General features: G+C 40.2%; 1 protein-coding gene across 9 annotated transcripts in view; it reads left to right on the forward strand.

Annotated features, from left to right (window-relative positions):
* BBX (BBX high mobility group box domain containing) overlaps window positions 1-21,917 on the forward strand; it is a 131,655-nt gene that overhangs the window by 64,326 nt on the left and 45,412 nt on the right. For 7 of the 9 annotated variants that reach the window (XM_081002676.1, XM_081002673.1, XM_081002675.1 and 4 more), the window contains 2 exons: window positions 16,333-16,503; window positions 17,943-18,185. In XM_081002676.1, coding sequence (XP_080858802.1) covers window positions 16,342-16,503; window positions 17,943-18,185 — 405 coding nt within the window. In that variant the 5' untranslated portion in view covers window positions 16,333-16,341. Of the gene's footprint in view, window positions 1-306; window positions 432-12,905; window positions 12,926-16,332; window positions 16,504-17,942; window positions 18,186-21,917 lie in introns of those variants that run through there. The other 2 variants (XM_081002677.1, XM_081002679.1) reach the window with 2 other exon arrangements.

The raw sequence follows: 21,917 nt of genomic DNA on the forward strand, positions 1-21,917 counted from the left end.
CAGTACATTTGCAAAGCTAAGCAGGGTCTGGTATGGTTTCATATTGGATGGGGGATCAGGTGTTGAGCTTCCTACATTGCAGTGTGTTGGGCTAGATGACCCTTGTGATCCCTTCTAACTCTACAATTTGGTGATTCTATGAAATGCAGTTGGTACACGTATTGTAAATTGGTTTAAATGTGCTCTCTTGGTTGCTTGTAGATACGGTCCCTGAAACATTCATGTGTGGTTTTTAAAAAGAGCTGCACTCCTTCTTTTTTTCTGTAAAAGTTGGAAAGCGTTCTAGAACATTGAATCTGCAATATTCTAGATCACAATGTGCAGGTTAGTGAGGGTTCCTGTATGTTTACCTGATTAGATTCCTCCAGACAGCAACAGATCAAGGCCTGCTGGTCCTGCCTTCATTAGTACTCTACTCATAGCAGATAAATGTAAGTTACTAAACCAATTGGAATATGGTACTTCTTTACACTTCATTTCATTAACATTTCTAGAAGTAATTGCTTATTTCCTGTGGGTTGTGACTAGCTATGTGCTGTTTTATGAACAGGGCAGGGAATGGGGAATCATAACTGCTATAGCTCACTGTTTCTCCGCTGGAATAATTGAAATAGAAAATGTAACTCGGTGTCAGTCGCTAGCACTAAATTTACAGTAGGGATGGGGAACCTGTGGCCCTTCAGATATTGCTGCACTACATCTGCCGTAATTCCTGTCTGGATGGAGTTGGTTGGATTTGGAGTCCAACCAATCTGGAGAGCCATAGTTTCCCCGTCTCTGATTTCTACAAGTATGCAGTTTTATGCTTTATACTAAAGCTATCACAGCTATCCCTCGGGAATATTTATAGGAAGCCACCTAGATGCTGCTCCCCATTATTCCTTGCAATGCTGAAAAATGGATGCCTCAACTTTTAGATTGCACACTGCTATTGAAGGTAGAATATTATTGGGCTGGCCCTGCTGTTGTACTGAAATGCTATATGATGAATTAGCATTGTTTCTTTGTTGTTGAAGACCAGTTACTTTTTTCCTGTAGGGTGCTCAGAATAGGATCATGTTTAACCCTATATACACATATTTTTAATGGTCAGTTAAATGTCTTGGAAAGGCATGGTGAGCCATATGTAAACCTTTATTCTTAATCTAGGACTTCCTTGTGAAGAAATGTTAAACATCCTTTTCAGGATGTTACAAGCCTCAAAAACTTAATGTCATACATTATTTTATATTCTTCTGTTTGGAAAGATTGCTGTTACTACCTCCGTAATCAACTCCATTCCTCAAGAGAAAAACATGAATATGTGAACAGGGTCAGTTTCTAAATGAGCGCTTTGTTTTGGTAACAGCCACTGTTCAGTTGTTAAGCTGAGCTGAGGATATCTGCTGCTGCAAAACCTATGGCAGATTAGTACATTTGATGCAGCTATTCACAATGGGTAATATCGTTATTATTATTCAGGAAGAGTAAGAATAATATTACCAGTTGTAGATAGTTGCATCAACTTTGTTAGCATCTGCCGTTACAACATCACTGTATTTGAACATAATCTATCCCGGAAGACCGTTTGACAGCCAAGGTGCAATGGGTGGTCAGCAATTTCAATGGAGAAACGTGCCTTGGACTTCCGAGGACGTGCATTGGACTTCCGAGATGTGTTCGAAAATGGAAGCATTCACTTCCAAGTTTTTGGCGTTCGGGTTCCAAATCGTTCGGCTTCCAAGATGCTCGAAAACCGAGGTTCCACTGTAGTACTGATTTGTTGTCTCCTCAATCATGAATGGCTTTTGCAAGGTCCATAGCTGATTGGTAGACCACATGCTTAGCATGCAGAAGGTCCTATGTTTTTGCCATCTCCAGTTAATATTTGTGAGGGACATCTGCTTAAACACTGGAAAAGCCATGCGAATTAGAGTAAATAACATTGGGCTATAAGAGACCATGAAAAGAATTTGGGCTCTTCACGTATTCCCTTAGATTGCTCAAAAAACCTTGAAGGAGATTTTGACCATTTGAAGGAGACTTGAGAAACTAAGTTGTATATTTATTCAGCAGCTTCCTCCTCTGCCATTGCCCAGCCTTCAGCAGAAACAACCCTGCCAAACCCTTGAAAAAAGGAAGGAGGTACCAGTGGTGGCACAGGGTTGCAAAGAGATAGGCTTATGTCTGTGAATCTTACCCACTGTGAGATGCCCCGTCTGTATTGCTAGCTGTCCCCATACTAGGAAAGGCAAACCAAATGACCAGAGAGGATACCTGTCTGGCTTAGATGAATATGACCATTTCTTGCTGGTATTGTGGAGTTTGTAGGTTTCTATGTTCTTGCAGTAAATGACTCATGGACATGCCTAAGAGCATCTTTTTCATCTTAGAATCAGGCAGCTGCCTGCTTTGGATCTGGTTTTCAGTGGTAAGGGGAGAACAAGTGGCAGGGATGGTGGATAAACTCCATTTCAAGTCAGCATTAGTCTTGAAGGGTCCTAGAGTCAACTTGAATTGAGTATGCTTTTATGAGTAGGGAGAGCCTGTGTTTCAAGACCCATTTACTCAAATTTCATCAGCATCACTAATGAAAAAGATACTCTAGCCATTTTTGTTCATTGTTTCTTGAGAGTTTACAAGTGCATAGGGCCTTGTGCAACCACCATGATAATCATGTATCTCCCAGCGGCTCCACCGCAGTACAGAAGGATGGGTGGATACTCATGCAATTCCAACAAGAGCTATAAATTAAGGACTGGGTTGTAAATTTCCTAATTGCATACGCCAACCTTGCAAATAAATCTGCCGAAGTTACTAGCTTACAATAATGTTTATTAGGAGATTTTATTAGCCCACAAAAAATCTCAGAGTCTACAAATGTTTCCTTCACTGGTAGCATGCAGGTGATTCTTATCATAAGTTACAAGGTAAATGCCTACTTAAAATGCCTACTTATGCCACTTTAAAAGTAGTCAGATTCTAAACAGTCTGTCAGAATCACTTCATGTATTACATTTTTAGCATAATATCTTAGATCCTAAGTTCCTCTGTGTGTGTGTGTTTGTGTGTTAGGGGTTAGGCAGAGGAAGGACTAGACCATGTGAAAAATGAACATAATATTTTAGCTGCAGTTCATTCATTTTCAGTGTTGTATTCTTGTTATAAAAAAGCGTGCCTAGACATTCTGTTGTTGCGCCCTTAACCTAGGTTTAAGGTGTCATTTAGCTCCTAGCTTTCATATCTCAGTTTCTAACACTGGCCCTGAAGCTGCACCGAGTACCCAGGTGGACAGAAATGGGTGAGATCACCTCTACTCTGCTCACCCACCCAGCTCTCAGTGACACGGACCAGACCAGCCTCCTCATCCACAATCAGATCATGGATAAGGGAGGTCTTACTCGGAGCCAACCTGGCATTCACAGCCGCAGACCCAAGGGCTGGCTGATAGGACCAGCACAATTTCCCAGGTGGGATGAAGGGGCTGGCATATGGCACAGTCACTTAAGTGCCTGTGCTATGTGCCCCATACCTGTCCTGCCCCACCTCCCCCAGCCCCCTACCCTGAACAATTGCAATTGGGGCCCTCCCTGCTCTACCCAGCTCCTCTGCTCCACACTCGCAAAAGCTTCTTCTCCCACATAATAGCATAAAACCTCATGCAAAAGGGTGTGTGTGTGCTTTTGGGCGGTCATGTGGGTGGATATCAAATGCTACTTGTTTTCAGAGATTTTGTGCTAGGCCTTTATTTTCATCACTTGTTATTATGTTGTCATTTGTGGTTAACAGAGAAATTCACTCTGAGAATTTAATAGCATATTATTCTAAGTTGTTTATTAATATTAAGAGTCTGCTGTTTTTGTGGAAGTGTCTGCTGGATATTAATTTTCTGGCTGGCGAAAGTCTTCAAAAGACTGATCATGTTTTAGTTCCCTTCGTTTGGTTTACATTCTGTAAAGGTAAATGGATTTTTATTTTGTACATTTCTATCCAGCCAATTCAACCAACCAGAAAATCTCAAAGGTTAATTAAAACTAAAGCAGCACCATAAAAATCATACAGTGAGAACTGTAATAGCAATGGCAATCTGATCTTCTTTGCCAAACCACAGTCCTGAACACTGACAACACAGAATCTTTTTCACCAGTTTTCTTTTTTTTAAAAAAAAAATTAAATCCCAGTTCTTCATGTGAAAGAAAGGAAGGTTCCTTCTCAAATAACACCTTACATTTCCAATGTTCAGATAAGAAGTATCAGCAGACTTGGGGGAATTCCAAGATTTCGGGGAATTCCACATGAGGACACAAGCCAATAAAGACTCACAAGCCCAGTACAGAACGCAGACAAACTGTTTTAGGGGAAGGGAGTTGATCCAATGTTAACTAAAGATTGGGATTGTATGGCATATTAATCCTGGCATTCTTTGAGAGCTAGATTATGACAATAATGGCCACTAGGTGGCACCTAATAGTCATGCAATGAGATGGGTGGGTCTCTCTCCCCCCCCCCCCCACATTCTTGTTACTAGTGTGTTAACAAAGGAGTTTTGTGTGACAGGACACTATTTTTAAAATTCAGCATCACGTGCTTTTCAATGCTTTTTTTTAATTTCTGCAGCCAATTTACAGCTTTCTAAAATGGCTACAAAAAGAAAAGAAGTTTCACATAGGGTTTTTGGGGGGTTTTTGCAATCATTTGTACGGTCAAATAAATAATGAGTGTTAATATGTCATGTTCAGGTTTTCTGCACATGCATCACCTTGTACAAAATTACAAGCACACTGGGTGAACCGGAGTTAGCATCTGCTTCAGCCATCTCTTTTACCTTTCCACATAAAATATTTGTTGGCATCTGTCTGTCTCAAGAGACAATGGAAGAGAGTGTCTTTGGTGATAAAGTCAAGTCGTTGGAGAGTTACGGCGCCTGCTGTGGCTGTAGAGATTGATACAGGACAGACCTGTTTTAGTGCAGGTGGGGCAGATGAAGGTGTCTGGTTTTGCTGCTACAGGTGCACCATGGCGTTTCTTCTCTCTCTGCGCTCCTCACAGTGGTTATTCCTCCTCTGATCACTGCTGTGGATACACAACCTGACCGCCTGTCTCCAGGCACTGCCATCATCTGCACGGGATTCCCACATGGCGGGGTTAATGTTGTCAGCCTTCATGCCACGTTTGCAGACATCTGTGTAACGCAGAGTTAGTCTGCCAACATCCATTCTGTGTACATTTCTTGATTATGAGAATACCCTATCTTTCAAGTTTGCTATCATAACAGATGAGGTGGTATATGCGACACATATCTGATGTGCTTCGTGCACTTATGAGACTCCCAACTGTCCCAGCCACCATGGTGAACAGCCACAGGCAATAAATTACAATCCAAGAACATCTGGTGCTGGCTGTTGCTTTAGCAGACTGACCTGTGTGGTGGTGGGCAGATGGAGCTGCCTTATGATGGCAGGATTGTACCAAATGACTGTTTAGCTGTTCAAACTCTTGTTGTCTTTCATTGTCTTCCGTTGTCTTTTCTTGACGGCTTAATTTTCCAATGTGTTGTCCCACGATTGCTCAAGAGTCACAAATCTTCACAACACATGCAATCTAATTTCTTAACAGGCCTAACAATGCAACCCTATACATATCTATTCAGAAGTAAGGTTACAGTTCTAACCCCACTTACATGGCGGCAAGGCCTTTTGAAATCATTGGGGCTTACTTCTGAGTAGGCATAGCTAAGACTGCATTGTAAGGATTTAGTTAGTCCAATTTAGAGTGGATCCATGGAAATTAATAAACATGACTAATTTACATCCATTAATTTCAATAGGTCTACTCTAAGATGCAATCCTGAGTCCAGTGGGCTTTAATCCCTGGGAAGATTGTAGCCTAAGGCATGCTTTCTGTGTTCTATTACCTTTCCCAACTTTACAGTATTCACGTAATAACTTGCTAATGTACTGGATAGGCACTGCCTCTATTTGAAAATGGCACCAAACAATGAAGCAATTTCTTTCTCTTAAACAAGATAAAATGTGTTACAAGTAAAAGCACATAACAAATTGATCTAAACAAACCTAGTATTCTTAAGTTTAGTTTAGTAATCATTAGATTCTGCTTCGGCAGAAAAGGGGAAGATATTACAAAGTTTCTTGTGGATTTCATTCCTTTCTGCCTTTGATCAGGTCTGGCAGTTTTTCCTTGTCTCCATCAGCTGGCTTTCCAAAGAAACAAACAGCTTGACAACAGAAGTGTGTACATCATAGATCTAGGAAGGAATACCTGCCATAAACATTTCATGGCCAACCTAATGTAGCCAAGAGTTATCTTGAACTTTAAGATGTGATTAGGTTTTTGAATATAATATTATTGATGGTTGCTGCATGTGGACCTAGCAGCTGTCTGGAATGGAATTGATGTGGAAGCCCCATTATTCTGTTCCAAAGTTATTTGGTGAGATGAAAATTAAGTGCACATTTCCAAGTTGTTAATTAACTATTTCCCCACTACTTGGTCAGAAGCAGCACTTCAAGAAGCAAGTTGTCTTGACTGGATGCTCCTTGAAATGCTGGGTCCTTTAGGAAAGATCTGCTGCAGTACCTAATGAACAAATCACCCTCCTTGGCTTTCCACTATTAACAGCCATGAGAGCAACAACACTATACATTGGAATGAGAAACAAGACTCAGGAAAAAAAATCAAGGGAGACTTTTACTCAGCGGTTAGTTACTTCTGACAGCACAATTTATCATAAATCTCAGCTAGCAAACTGTATTCCATTTGCTCACAGCATGTTCCCCATTAGACCACTAATTCTATGAAAGTTAGAAATGCTCATTACTAGCTCTCTGCTGTGAAATGGTACAGAATTGATTCACTGTCTGGCCAGTAATTAGTACCAAGTAAATGAGCTTTTCTCTCTCTGCATTTCATAGGCTGAAATTTTGTAAACGAGTTTTCCAGGAGTTAAGAACCCAATTACATTCTGTAACTGTCTTCTGAAGTTTAAATATGTTTCTTTTCACTAAGCCAAACCGTAGAGAAAGCTCTGCATTGGCTCTGTAATGCAAAAAGAGGTACAAGTCTTGGGGCTTTGCATTTCAGCTTTGTCACATTTCCCCCATAGTCCTTATCCCCTAGTCAGATATGTATATGTAACTGCATTTGTTCACATTTGCCCCTTGTTAGTCCGCTTGCCTTATTCCTCTCTGTGTTGGCACTTTAAACAGAGCTACAAGCAATTCAAAGCGCTCCTCAGGAAAACACATGACTCTTATAGCATTAGTGGGCATTGGTAGCAAAAGCACTGCAACCTGCAACATGCTTCAGCAAGCGTCCTTCCATTTTAAATACCTTTCAATGCTCTGCCAGACCATTGCTCTGGAATAGCATTGCAGGAAATTTTAAAATGGCTGCTGGGCCAAAAATGAAAACGGGAGATTCAGGGAAGGCAGGACCAATCCTGAGAGTCAGATCCTTGGCAGCTGCCCTAAAGATGTAGAAAGCAAGTCACTTGGACTACAATATTCTAGGGAAGCATGGGAATGTTTGTCTAAAAATGTGACTAACGACCAATCTCCTTTGCGTTGAGAGCTGCCATTTGTAATTTTGTGGTGCAACTCTCTAAACAGGGTAAGTGTGTGGTTCATATTGTTAGGTGTTATGTACTGAGTTGAATAGGATCCAAACTGTAGCAGTCTGATTGGTCCTAGAACAATAGGATCCAAAAGGCAGCAGTCTGATTGGTCCTAGAACAATAGGATTCAGAATGCAGCAGTCTGATTGGTCCTAGAACAATGCAGCAGTATGATTGGTTGGCAGGAACCACCCAATCCTGCTCCAGATAGAAGTGAATCCACAACCTGATTGGCTTACAGTAGAATTCCAGAATTAGCCAATCATGTGCAGCCCATTGTGTAAATAATGTATATAAAGCAGATACTGTGAGGGGACCATTATTCATTCCTCCTCACCACTATGAGCTGAATAAAGAGCATGAAATCACTTTGCGACTCTGAGTATATTTCATTAGGGATCCCAGACTCTCCAAGTCTATTTTCCAGGGATGTCCCTGATTTAGAGAAGCCATCCCAGTTTCTAATTTGATCTTGGAATGTCCTGCTTTTCCCTAGGATGTCCCTATTTTCATTGGAGAAATGTTGTAGGATAGGAAGTTATCCCACACCTGAGCCATCTGAAGGCAGCCTTGTATAGGAAAGTTTTTCAATGTTGAAAGTTTTATTATGTTTTATACACTGTACGTTGGAAGTTGCCCAGAGTGGCTGGGGAAACCCAGTAAGATGTGCCAGGTATAAATAGTAAAATTATCATTATGGAATGGGACATCCCTTTTTTCATTGGTAAATGTTGGAGGGTATGGGCTCCACCTCTTGCTGTTAATGGTAATACTAAACTTTTTTTATGGAATTCTTTTGCGCCTGTGAAAATAGAGAATGATGAAACCCACACTTGATTCTTTTTTATACAGTTACTGTGCTATATATGATCTGTATATTTTAACATAATATGTGAAATACCATCCTGGAAGTATCTCTTTCAGTGAATCTGGAAAATTGGCCCTGACACAAATCCTCTGGTGGCGATATGCAGTGTTTACTTCATATAATATCTGCCCCTTTTTATTGATATCAGAAAATGTAACAGGAGGATGAAACAACAAAAAATGAAAACTAATTTGACAGAATTTTAATTGCACACTTCTGAAATAAGTAATGCAATAGTCTTGAAAATTTAATAAACAGTGTGCAGTTTATTTTGAAGAATGCTATCCATACCTTTGTTTGCTGGAACAGATTTCTTTCCACCTTGTATATATTACTTATTGTGTATGCCCTTGACAGTTTCTTGATCTTTAATAAGATTCTTGGAGAATGTGTTGCTTCTAATTTCCTCTTAGTGAACATATCAAAATGGTTTATATATCTGATCAGGTCTATTTCAGGCTGCATATTTTGGACTAAGTGCAGGAATTCTGCCTTGGCTAAAGCTGTGGATGTTTTATCTTCATTTGAGTTTATTAGAGTAATTTATACTTTCTTTCCCATATGCATGACTTTAATATTTTTAATACTAAATTGACAGATTGCATGGGCCTGACGCCATCACACATTCTTAGCAAAATGCCTCTGATTAGCATGTGTGCTCGCAGACCAGTTCTCTATACAGAACAGCATAGTAGTGCTGCTACGTAGGATTCAGGATTTAGAAGACACCTGAAGGCAGCCTTGTTTAGGGAAGTTTTTAACGTTTGATGTTTTATTGTGTTTTTAATATTCTGTTGGGACCCGCCCAGAATAGCTGGGGAAACCCTGCCAGATGGGTGGGGTAATGTTGTTGTTGTTGCCGCTGCTGCTAATATTAATTCCATTTTGGTGCATTTTCCAAAGGGACATGGGCAAGATTTTGGGCAATGAGCAATGTTTGGAGCAATGTTACATGAAGCACAATCCAAACCCAAGATCTGCCTGGAGGAGTGTTTGGGTTTCGGTGGATCTTGGGCTTTCCTGGATGAGTTGGGGCAATCCCAGTGTAAGTCCTTCCCCAGTGCTGAACTGCAGATAACACTAGTTTAAGTCCCTCACCCTGACTCAGCTGGCAATCAGGCAGCAGGAACTTACAGCAGTGTAGGTCCCCCAAAAAGAGTATTCTGGGAGAGTGGCCAGGGCAGGAGACACAAGGAGAGATCTATACTTATTCCAAACTCTGTTCAGCTCAGTCATGTGACATTGGGTCCATACTGCCCTCCCAGAAGCAGAGTTTGGAATAGGGGTAAATTATGCTGGTCTAAATTACACTGGCTTCATAGAGACAGTATTTCTTTTGACAAGAGCATTGGGGGGGGGGGGAACCTGATATCCCCCCTCCAGAGCACCTGTACAATTGAATGAAACCAGAATCCAACCAGAATCTTGAGGTCTTGGAAGGGGGTGAATGAAGTTGGCTGGGAAAGAAGTGGGTTGAGGTGGGTTTAGCATCTGCACATTTTGCTCCTGAAATATCCTGGGGAGTTTCAGAAACACACACAGGTGGGGCAGTTATTTGCAGCAGGGATGTTCCCAAATGCTAGCTGGGCCTAGTAATACTGCAGGCATTTTACTTTCATTTGAGCTGCCTTATTAAAACACACTGGGTCGTTGAACTACAAGGGCAACACAAATCACAGCTTTAACTAATAAACAAAATAAACTCCAGGAAATGCAATCTGCATATTTCACCCTTTCAGTAAAGCACCGTAAAATATTAGATTCTGTTAATTGGGAAATTAGGTAATTAGATTCCGAGCAAGTCATTTGCAACACATAGAGCAGCGTTGGGAAGGCTGTGACCATTGAGTTGTAGGCAAAAAGCAGGAACAGTCATTTGCAATGCACAGTACAACTTCCATTATCTCCCACTATTGGTTATGCTGGCTGGGGCTGATGGAAGCTAAAGGCCAACAATGTTTGGGGGGCAGCAGTTTCCCCTGACATAAAGTTTCACAGCAATGAATCTAAAGGGACTTGATGGAATGTAATTAGTTACTCATTTTTTAATTACTGATTTTAAGTATCATTGATTTCAATGGTTCTGCTGTGAGTAAAACTTACTGTAAGTCCAGATCTAGCCACATGCCACTGTAGATATCTCCCGTCCGGCTTTAGAAAACCCTATTAAGTTTTTGTTGCCGATTGGTTTTAAGCAGTACGTCATTTTGGAAAATTCACTAGTACAATAATAGAGTGCTTAGAATCATGCTGTGGGATTACTTATATTCTGTGAAGATTTTCTTAATCCTATTAAATGTAGGGAACAGAATAGTGCCAGTTTTAGTTGGTTGCAAAATAGTAACAAGTCAACACTGCCTTTTCGTGTGATATTGTTTTGTATGCTACTTTGCAAGATTTTTTTTTTTTTGCTTGAAGGTTTTTAGTATTATTTCAGAATGATTGGGTACTTATAACAACTGCTGAATTAAGTAAAGAGAAGCACAATGACAAGTCTATGGCATAGAATATTTTTTTTAAAAAAGTATATTAATTTTCATTTTTTAACATCACACATAAAACAATATAACTCAACGCATCAGTTACTATTATTTTAATATTATTTATACATTTGTATGCCACCCTTCATCCAAAGATCACAGGGTGGTTCACAACATCAAAATACAAAATGAGAACACATAATAAATAATAAAAACAAACCAATAACCCCTCCCAAGCCAACCACGTTGCTTTAAAGTATCAAATAAAATTCTTACAGGTCTCTCCAAAAAATCTTTCCACATATTACTATGAGATATCGGGAAGTTATAAACACATTCATCTTGATGCATATAATCAAAAAACGGTTGCCACATATTATAAAAAAGATGGGGATTAGAATTCCCTTTGGTTGCACAAACCTGGCATATCAGCTTTTCAGCCAGGGCTATTATCCATGCTCTGGCGTACCATGCTTCAATGTTCAATCCCAAGACAGTACACCACCACATAGCTATTTCCATACACGAGAGGAGGCAGTGACACATTAAAAGTTCTTTATGAGCAACTGGTGGAATAGACATGTCCTGAGTATTCTGAGTCAAGCAAGTTGAGGAGATGGTTGTAGGTCTGTTTGGTATAATACACCCAATTCTTTATTTAGCAGAAGCCGAAATGAATGAACAGATTTACAAAACCACCACATGTGCATGTAAGGTCCAGTGACAATGAATATTGAGTCCATAGTTCATTAATCATTGGATTGCTTCATGTTGCACTCAGATCTGCAGCTCTCTTCCAGAAGCATTTTTTTCAGCTTCATGCTAAACTGTGGTCTGGACATTTGCTAAGAAAATTTCACAGTACCTGACTGTTGATTCAACAAACACGGTTCATCCACATCTTTATCCTGAGTCAATGGTATATGCTGAAAGAGAATCCAGGAATCTGGTTGTCAATTTGTGCCATTCAAGTGTTTTTACTAGTGTTCCATGAATAATGTGCTGTATGAAGCATAATTTCAAGAAATAGAGGCACACAGCCCAAACACCTTTTCTTGGAAATAAGGATACATTCATAAGTCACAGTTTCTAATGGTGGTAACATGTGACAGTCTGCTCTGTAGGGAACATGGAAACTTTCCACACAATTTAGGTGATTTGCATAATGGATAGCTCTCAGGTGTCACAGATGCCACCAGTTTTCATATGGCAGCTGTAACTTAAAAATAGACAGTTCCTATACAGGGTCAGACAACCTTTGGCTCTTAATGATGTTGGACTCCCGTCTGTCAAGGCAGCATGGCCAATGGTCAAAGCTGATGGGATTTGTAGTCCAGCAACATATGGAAGGTCACAAGTTGCCCATCATTTTCAGCATCCTTTCTTCCCCCCCCCTTTTTTACTGTGCCATGAACTGAACAAACACTGGTGTTAAGTCTGCTTGCATAGGGGACCAGGGCTTCAAAAAAGTAGGGGCATGGCAAGTTCCCCTCTCTTCTACCACACATTTCCTCAGCTTCATCCCTACGAAACTCCACACACCTGCTGTAGGTAGTTATCAGTCATGAAAATTTAAATGGAACCTAAATGTACAGATTGGGTTTATCAGGGATGGCCCTCCAGATGTAGTTGGGCTGCACTGGCCATGTTGATTGCCGTTGATGGGAGTTGGGAGTAAAGCAGCTTTGGCGGGGGCACATTGCTTCCCCATTCCTTCAGTATAATTATCGGATGCTAGAAATAAACACGGCATGGCATGCTGCTGTTCTTGTGCTCTGTTTGTCAGCTTCTCAGGGAGCATGTAACTGCCCAGTGCTAGAAAGAGAGGTGCAAGCCTTATCCAAGATCTCAGTCTGAGCACAAGTCAGAGGTGAATGCTGAGCTCAAAAACAACCCCACAAGTGTTATAACATCCAGATTACAAAAGGCACAACGCTAACAAGTGACTTGCCCACAAACTGAGAGGTAAGGTCTGAAACCCAAACATCAAACCCTGAAGATAAATCCCCCTTCAATTAATTTACTTCAAAATATTGAAATTCCACCCGGAGCCCCCAAATCAGTTCCTTTTGCATTATTGTACCAGTTCAACTGGCTAATACCCTGGTTCCCAAACGTCTTGCGACTCGAACGTTTTGGCTCCCGAACGCCGCAAACCTGGAAGTGAGTGTTGTGGTTTGCGAATGTTTTTTGGAAGCTGAACGTCCAATGCGGTTTTCTTGGCTTCCGATTGGCTGCAGGAAGCTCCTGCAGCCAATTGGAAGCCATGTCTTGGTTTTCGAACGGTTTCAGTAGTCAAATGGACTTCAGGAACGGATTCTGTTTGAGAACCAAGGTACCACTTTAGTGTGCTTCTTGTCCCGATTCAAAGATGCTGTTTTCAACCTATGATGTAGGCCTGGGACATACATACCAGCCCACACACGTTGGACATGTAAAGAGTGCTTCATTAGTAGGAGGGGAAGAGGGACACACACAGCTCGGCCCTGCTCCCCAGCATCTGTGCATTGAACCTGAATGTCTTACAAAGAGATCTATGCTCACTTAGAGCTTTCAACATGTAGGCTTCCAAGCAACCAGGTATTGTAATGTAATCTGAGTCCACCAGTGTCTTACAAGGAACTTCAGTAAGGACTGCTGAGGTGTAATGTTGTGCCAAGCCTTGTGCTGAAGCTTCAGCAAACTCTCCCAGTGTCCTTCTTGAGAACAAAAATTACAGACTCTCCCCCCCCCCCCAGATGATGGCTCAACATTTTGTGTGCCTATTAAAGGAGCTATAACAATGTGCCTCTACTATGATAAAATGAGTTTTAATGTTTGGGTGAAAAGTACTATGTTGCCTAACTTTTCGCGATTTACATTACTGCTAAATTTCTCATCCTTTTAATATTAACATGAACTTTCTTATTTTTGAAAAATGCAAAATAAAAATGAGGGCTATAGTTTAAGCACACAGTTTAAAAAGAAAAGTGTATGAGTTATATATAATTAGCATTTATGTGGTAATATCATGTTAACATGTCAAAAGGTTTTAATTAAAATTACATCGGCAATTAAATATATTATTCTAAAATGGTGGCATAAGGTAAAGGCAGCTCCTTAGCAACAGAAATATAAGAGTCTTTTTCATGTTTTTTTTAATCTGGGAGTGAAAATGAACATTCTCATACTCATGTATGAAAACAGCTTTCCATATTCACATTTTGCAACCTGCCTTCTCTAATCTGGGCCTTTTTTTATATGCATTTGCGAGCTGACTATTTTTAAAAAATAAATTTATTGGTTTGGGTTTTTTTGAAAATAACATCTCCCTTAACAAAAAACTTGGAAGTATACAGCATAAAAATACACAGTCGGTAGGCTAAAGCATAGAATATGATTTAACCTAGAGCAACCAAAAAAGTTGACTGCAAAGGTTAAATATTTATGCAATCAATACAACAGTACCAGTCATCTGAAACGAGTCTTTCTGTCTCTAGCTAGTCATATTTTGTTGGTCAGCTGGGTTGGTCACCAAACCCAGTTAAGCCAATTTGTCCAAGACTTTCCAAAACCAGGGTATAACAAATCTTAACTGCTAATGACAGATATCCAGTAAGAGATTTAAATGAGAGATCAGCATTCTGGCTCTGAAATATATTCAGTAAAGTTAACCCAGTGGACTGAATGACTTGTTGACCAGTGTTAGGTAAAGGTATCTATGAAAACCCTGTCTTTCAAAAACCTGACACCTTAACGTAATACCACCATTTATGCTGACATGTTTCCTTCATTTCACATCCTTGTGAACAAAATGGTTTAAGAGAAAGTTGCATGTGTGCAAGATAAAGAGTTATGAAGTGCCATTTTTGCAATGTTTTTAGGACTGTTTATTTACTGGGCCATTTCTTCAGGCTCTCCTGTGTTAATATGTTTATATTTAGCACAAAAGATTTTTAACCCTGAAACACTGTGGGTAATATTTCCCCAGTGCCATGAAGTTCAGTAGGGAACTGAGATACCTTGCTCCAAAGGAATAAATTATAACTTAGTGAAGAAAGTAATGAATTGCTACCAAAGTCACCTGTGTATTGGGGAACTCGTGTAAATATGTTAGGGATGCCCAAATTAAAATACTTCTGATTGCATATGAACAGCAGGTGCATTGAACTTTCACTGAAAAGTTATCCAGTTTTTGAGGAGCATAATGATGACCTAAAGTTATATTTCTAACTTTAGCTTTAAGTATTTTTAAGGGGGTTTTTTGGTTAGCTCTAGGCAAAAATCCAGATCATACTATCAAACGCCATCATCAGATAAAGCAGCAAACCCTTCCACTCCCTAGCCAACTGAATCTTAAGCAAGAGCTCCACTTATAATCCTGCTGCATACATCATCCTTCTGTCTAATGTGACTAGTGGTGTGACTTGGTTAACTCTGGCTAGTGAATGAGCGGACAAGGAGGCTTTATTGTGAGAGATTAGCATAGAGGAAGTCAGAATGAGGAAGTTACTCAAGCAAAGGTAGAATACTTCTTTCCTTTGATGAGGTTCCTGCTTCATGCCAGCAGATTAAATGGTAATTCATCTTTTTAAGGTTGCCTGCATTTCTAATTACAAGGTGAATGCATCCCAGATACCTGAAGATCTTTTTTAAAGCTCAGAGTGTTTTGCGAGTTGAACCGATACAGTGAGAAGTACGCACCACTGGATTCAATAGAACTTGCACTCAGGAAGCCATGTACAGAACTACAGTCATGCTGATCCTAATAAAATGTGTCTTATTCTATATATTTCTGCTCTTTCATGGCAAATCTGTATGATAGATCAGTGGTGGGCAACTGAATCTGGTTCTTCCAAATGGAACATTTTCCTGTCAACAGAGGAAGCATTTTTAAGGGACACTGGTTTGTGGGGAATGGCCTCATGGACCAAACTGGGATACATATTGGGCCTAATTAGTCCCAAGAGCTGAAGATTCCCCACCATTGTGAGCACTTGAATTTCCCTTGGAGGTGTTGCTTATGGGAGCTGTCACGATGAGCTTCTGGGATTCAAAATTTACTACTACACCACTAAGTGCATCTTGAGACATCATAAAAAAGGAAGAAACATCTGTCACAAATCCATAGACTGCTAGTAGTAATCTGGTAAAACAAATGTGTGCATTCTCCTACCTATTTTGTACTTGGCTGCTCATGCAGATGTTCCACTTAAATCTACAGAGCTTATTCATTCATAACGTAGTAGGACTGCATCTGTCAACATCCTTTGGGTAGCATATTATCTATTGGGGATTGAGATTAATAATTCAGCATTCAGTAGTAAAAGCTGAAAAAGTGTGTTCAATAGCGTATTTGTTTTTTATGGGAACATTTTATTTATTTCTGCTAGGTCACAGTAATGAAAGGCAGCAATAGGAATAAAGATCATTCAACAGACGGAGAGGGTACTGGGAAACGACCAAAGAGAAAGTGTCTTCAGTGGCATCCACTACTTGCAAAGAAAATCCTTGACTTTTCAGAAGAAGAGGAGGAGGAAGAGGACGAAGAAGATATTGATAAGGTGAACCTAGGTTGTCAAAAAGTAGAGCTTTAGTATGATATACGTTGGAGATTTGTTGCCTGTGCAAGCCTTCTAAAACCCATTTGGAAATCAAATTCATAGGTTTTTTAAATATCACTCAGCATGACTATCGTGGTTTGCCCCCATTCATATTGAGTAATATCTAAAAAGAGTATCTTTTCCAAATGTTAGACGAGCCCCACACTGTATCATGACCCTAGGTCCATGTAGTCTAGCATCTTTTTCCCAACCCTGTGTGCCCACAGAGTAGCTCATGAATGAATCAACTCTATCCCATTTAGCCATCCAGAAGTTGGTATGCAGATACAGAGGTCTTCTGAATACAGAGATTTTGAGCTATCATGGGTAATAGCTACGGATAGGACTATTGTCCATGAATTTGTTTAATCATTTAGTAGCCATTGCCACATTCAGCAAATTCCAAAAGTTAATTATTTGTTGTGGAAATTATCATAAATTACATTATTTTTCATAATAATTCCTTTAAAAAAAAAAAATCCCACCCAAGGCAACTTAATAAACTTTAAAATAATAAACTTTAAAATAAAACCATTTAATACCCCATATTTAAAACACATTGGGGTAGTAAATATCTCTTTTGCCCATCCACTAAAACAAGTGGGCATGCTTCCATCAACAAAATTGTTCAGTGCAACAATTTAAGCACAAACCAGTGCAGAACCTTAAAACCATTCAGATCACAAAAGCATTTTAAACAGGAAGACTTTATCTACCTGGTTAAAGGTAAAGGGACCCCTGACCATTAGGTCCAGTCGTGGCCGACTCTGGGGTTGCGGTGCTCATCTTGCTTTATTGGCCAAGGGAGCCGGCGTACAGCTTCTGGGTCATGTGGCCAGCATGACTAAGCCAGTTCTGGCAAACCAGAGCAGCGCATGGAAACGTCGTTTACCTTCCCTCCGGAGCGGTACCTATTTATCTACTTGCACTTTGACGTGCTTTCGAACTGCTAGGTTGGCAGGAGCTGGGACTGAGCAACAGGAGCTCACCCCGTTGCGGGGATTCGAACTGCCGACCTTCTGATCGGCAAGTCCTAGGCTCTGTGGTTTAACCCACAGCGCCACCTGCGTCCCTATCTACCTATCTACCTGGTTAGAAGACCATTAATGAGGGGGCAAGACAAGCCTGCCTTGGGAGGAAGTTCCATAGTCTGGGCACAGCAAGATAGATTTCTGTCGAACCTCACTTCAGTCTCTGAGTGGAATCTATTTTTCATCCCACAAAGTGTAAATACAAAGCTAATGTAATATTATTTGCTCAGACATTTTGCTGAATTGATTGCTTCACTGCAGGGGATTTGCAGGTTTTTAACACAGAATATTAAGTTAGATGTTGGAGCGAATAACTAATAGACACGAGAAATATCCATTACATCTGTAGAATTTATATTTGTAAAATAGGTCCATCTTCTTGGTGCTGATGGTCTTGAGCACGATGCTGACGAAACAGAAGATGAGGAATCTTCAGAGCAACGAGCTCGCAGGCCGATGAATGCATTCCTTCTGTTCTGCAAACGCCACCGTTCCCTTGTTCGGCAAGAACACCCCCGTCTGGACAATCGTGGTGCTACCAAGATCCTGGCGGATTGGTGGTCTGTTCTAGACCCTAAAGAAAAGCAGAAATACACCGACATGGCCAAGGAGGTACCCAGTGACATTCTAATAATAATAATAATAATAAATTTTATTTATATCCCGCCCTCCCCAGCCGAAGCCGGGCTCAGGGCGGCTAACAACACTAAAATAGTGCAACATTATAAAAGCATTATAAAAATTAATTAAAATCAAAATTGATGGCAACCATAAACTAAAGTTTTGTAAAGATTGCCAAAGGAGGGAGTCAGGCTATGCCCTGACCAAAGGCCACATGTTTAAATGGTGAACATTTGAAAAACAGCATCATGCTTAAAATCCCTTCCTCCCGCAGTCTGTGTCAGGTTTTGCAAGGGAGAGGATTAAACAAGAATTCAAGAAGGAAAGGAGCTTCGTGACCAAGCTAAACAGTTCAGTTTATACATTTCATACAGTGTTTTTTAAATCGTGTTACTGTGACCTGAAGTACCTGATTCAAAAAAGCAGGATTACTAAATATACAATTTTTTTGGTCTGGATACCCTCCTTTTACAGAGGCCCATTCCCATTTTAAAACCCAAAAGAAATACCTGTTTTACTTTCTAATATTTCCCTTTCCAAATTACTGCTACTGAAACAGACCCAAAGGGTAGATTTATTTTAATTAAGGGTTTTCTTGACGACTAGCTATTTGCTGGTGATATGCTTTGAATTCTAATCAGACTTATTTTATTAAAAAAAAAAAATACCTCGCAACAACTTGAGATGTTAGAAGAGCATACTTTTTTTAACTAAAGCCGATTTTAACTATTTAATTTATCAATAATTTGATAACCTAGACTACCATAACACCTGATTTGGCTCTCTAAACACTAACGCTCATTGGCTACATTCAAATGAAGGGAAACTACTGCATATCGACCTGAGCAAGTTGTGCTTCCTTTTTCTGGTTAATTGGCTGTAACTTTTGATAGAGTACAGATAATTGAACTATCTTTGTTGCATTACATTCTTCATTAAATTTTCTTTCCATTGATATATAATTTCATGGTATTACTCCAATAAAAGTGGAGTTGTGAGCCATCAAACCTCAGAAATACACTTTTTCCAAAAGGTTTTCACAATTTTGGCCACTAGTGTACCTTCACTGTCAGAGGCAGTATGTTTCTGAATGCTAGTTCCTGGGAATCACAGGTTGAGATTGTGCGGTTGCTTTCAAGGCTCGCTTTTGGGCTTCCCATAGTTGACTGCTGTGAAACAAATGCTCGAACTCCAGTAAGGAATGATCTCCCTGCAGAATTTATAAAACTTATATTTATAAAATTCTGCTGCAGGGAATCTCTCCTAAATTAATCTATAAAGGCAGCAGATAAGATCCAAAATACAGCATGCCTTGATAAATAATAAGTCTTTCACCATGCAACTGAAGTTCAGTTCAGGGAAAGCTTCTTGGGGACAGTGTATCATACCTGGTGTGATACAATCAAAAGCCCTCTTTATATTTATTCCGAATCACCCCGTAGTGGATAATGTCTTTAGATATTCTTCTTTATTGATTCAGAATAACAAAAATAGTTTTCATTTGGTTTTTTTCAATACTGAAATTAGGGACTTATTATTTCAGCTGGTAGTAAAAAAAAACACAACAGTAATAATAATGGAATCCAGTAGTGATCTGGAAAATTGGAGAGTTGAATTTATACGACAAAAATGTCTTTTGGGATTTTGAACTTCCCCTTGAACCTTTGTCAGTGGGGAAGAAGAACAACTGCATAACACTCCTGTGAAAAGTGACAATTAGAAACTTCTAACAATAGTGTGTTGAAAACTGCTATGCCTGCGGCGATATGATTCACACAAACCCTCCCTCCCAGGCTTGGTTCTGAAAGCTAGTCTCACATTTCTCTATTGAAAAGGAACAATATAGCCAAGTGTGTTCAGCTCAGTAACATTCATTCCAAGAATGTGTATGAGACGTGCAATTAAGCATATAATTTTTATTCTTTCTGTAGTTTAGCTGTGCAATAGCAGTAATTATGAACAAAAACTTGCCACTGGGTCCTCTTAACAATTTTTTCCTGGTAAAGCATTGATGAAAATACATACAGGAGAGAGAGGGTTTTCTTTTTAATTGCATTTTAAAAATTGTAGTTATAATTTGGCTTCATTGTGAACACTACCCAGACATAATGCACAGCTTAGAACGGCGGCCATACATTGTGTCTCTTGGAGCTAGCCCTCAGGTTCAACAAGGCTATTAAAAAAAAAAGATATTGGAGCAAGCCCAAACTTGTCAGATATGGTCTACACCTAGCTCTCTATATTGCGACCATTTTTTTTAGTATGGGCGAGTGATACAAATATTTATACCTTGTAAGAGTAATTAGGGAAACCTGACAATTTCAATTTCATTAGCTGAATGGTCTGAAATTTAGAAGCACACAAAGGCTTAAGTTGTTCTTCTACCCAAAATATATTGGATAGGGCTCAGTGCTTTCAACTCAGACTAGACATACCGTAAATGCAATAGGCTATCTTTGTGATCACATAGCACAACATTGAGAAACCTTAATCAGGGACATAAGAAGAGCCCGCTGGATCAGGCCAGTGGCCCACCTAATTCAGCATCCTGTACTCGCAGTAGCCAAGAGCTGTGGGAAACTTACAAGCAGGATCCGAGAACAAGAGGAATCTTCCCTCTAAACCACCCCCCTTCAATTAAAATTTGTCAGTCTTGGTCATATTTCCTGGTGATATTACCAAGATTTCCTAGTCTTCAGGTTGAGACAAAATTTTTCATTTATTTGTTAAGAAATGAACATTCTTTTTTAAAAAAATTGTTGGTATAGTGCAGGTGGTTGAGAAAAATAGTTGAGCCGAGGACTTCCGGGGTGGCGCCATCGGCAATGGCGGATTCCCTCTGAACTGGAGGGACCAGCTCCACGGGAATTGGGTCTTTTCCGCTACGGCGAAGCGGGGACCCATTCAAAAATCACAGGCGGATGAAGCCAGTGACCATGGGACTCGGCGGGCACCCTTAGTGCCCCCCCAACCCGCAAAAGAACCCATTAACGGGCTCCGGAGCGAAGAGGGGGAAGTGGCGCGGTGCTGAGAGTCAACTGCTTCTTCCGTGGAGCGAAGCTGCACAGCCGTTGCCGGAGAGCGCTGCCTTTTTCCTGGGACAGTCTGGCTTCTAAAATAATCACCCGTGAGTACCTAAACTCGGACAATTGGACTCTAAATAAGGACTTGTGAGCAGAAAGGAAAATTGGACTTAAAAGTTTACCTTAATTTGGCGCTGAAACGGGAAGGTCTAAACAGGAAGTCAGCCTTCCGTTTCTTTGTAGATAGATTAAAGCAAAGACATGGCAAACTAGAGCTCAGAAAATCGCCTGTAAAAGATTAACTTTCATCATTTAAAATTGTTGAACCCCCTTCGGAAGCAGGAGAAGAGGGGGGATTTTTTCGGACTGTTTAAACCTGCAGAAGTGAGGGTAAAGTAAAGTAACTTTCCACCGTCCTGATCCTGGAGCGGGGTGTTAGGACTGACGTTTTTCGAAGCTCATTGACCAGAGACAATGTTTTTGACAGATAGCTATAAGAAGAGAAACATTGACTCCATTGTTCCCCTTTGCTTCTTAAAGGAACAAATATTGACAAAATATCTGAAAAAGGAAACTTTGTTGCTAGACTTGTCTTTAAAAGAAAGAACAAATAGAAGTTTTCCCCCTAGAGGGAGACTGTGAAACTGTAACCAACTCCGGGGAGCTTGCAGCTGTTACAGATTACAATCGTGGGAATAGA

The sequence above is a fragment of the Podarcis pityusensis genome (assembly GCF_964106645.2).
Source record: "Podarcis pityusensis genome assembly, chromosome: 4".
NCBI lineage: Eukaryota > Metazoa > Chordata > Lepidosauria > Squamata > Lacertidae > Podarcis > Podarcis pityusensis.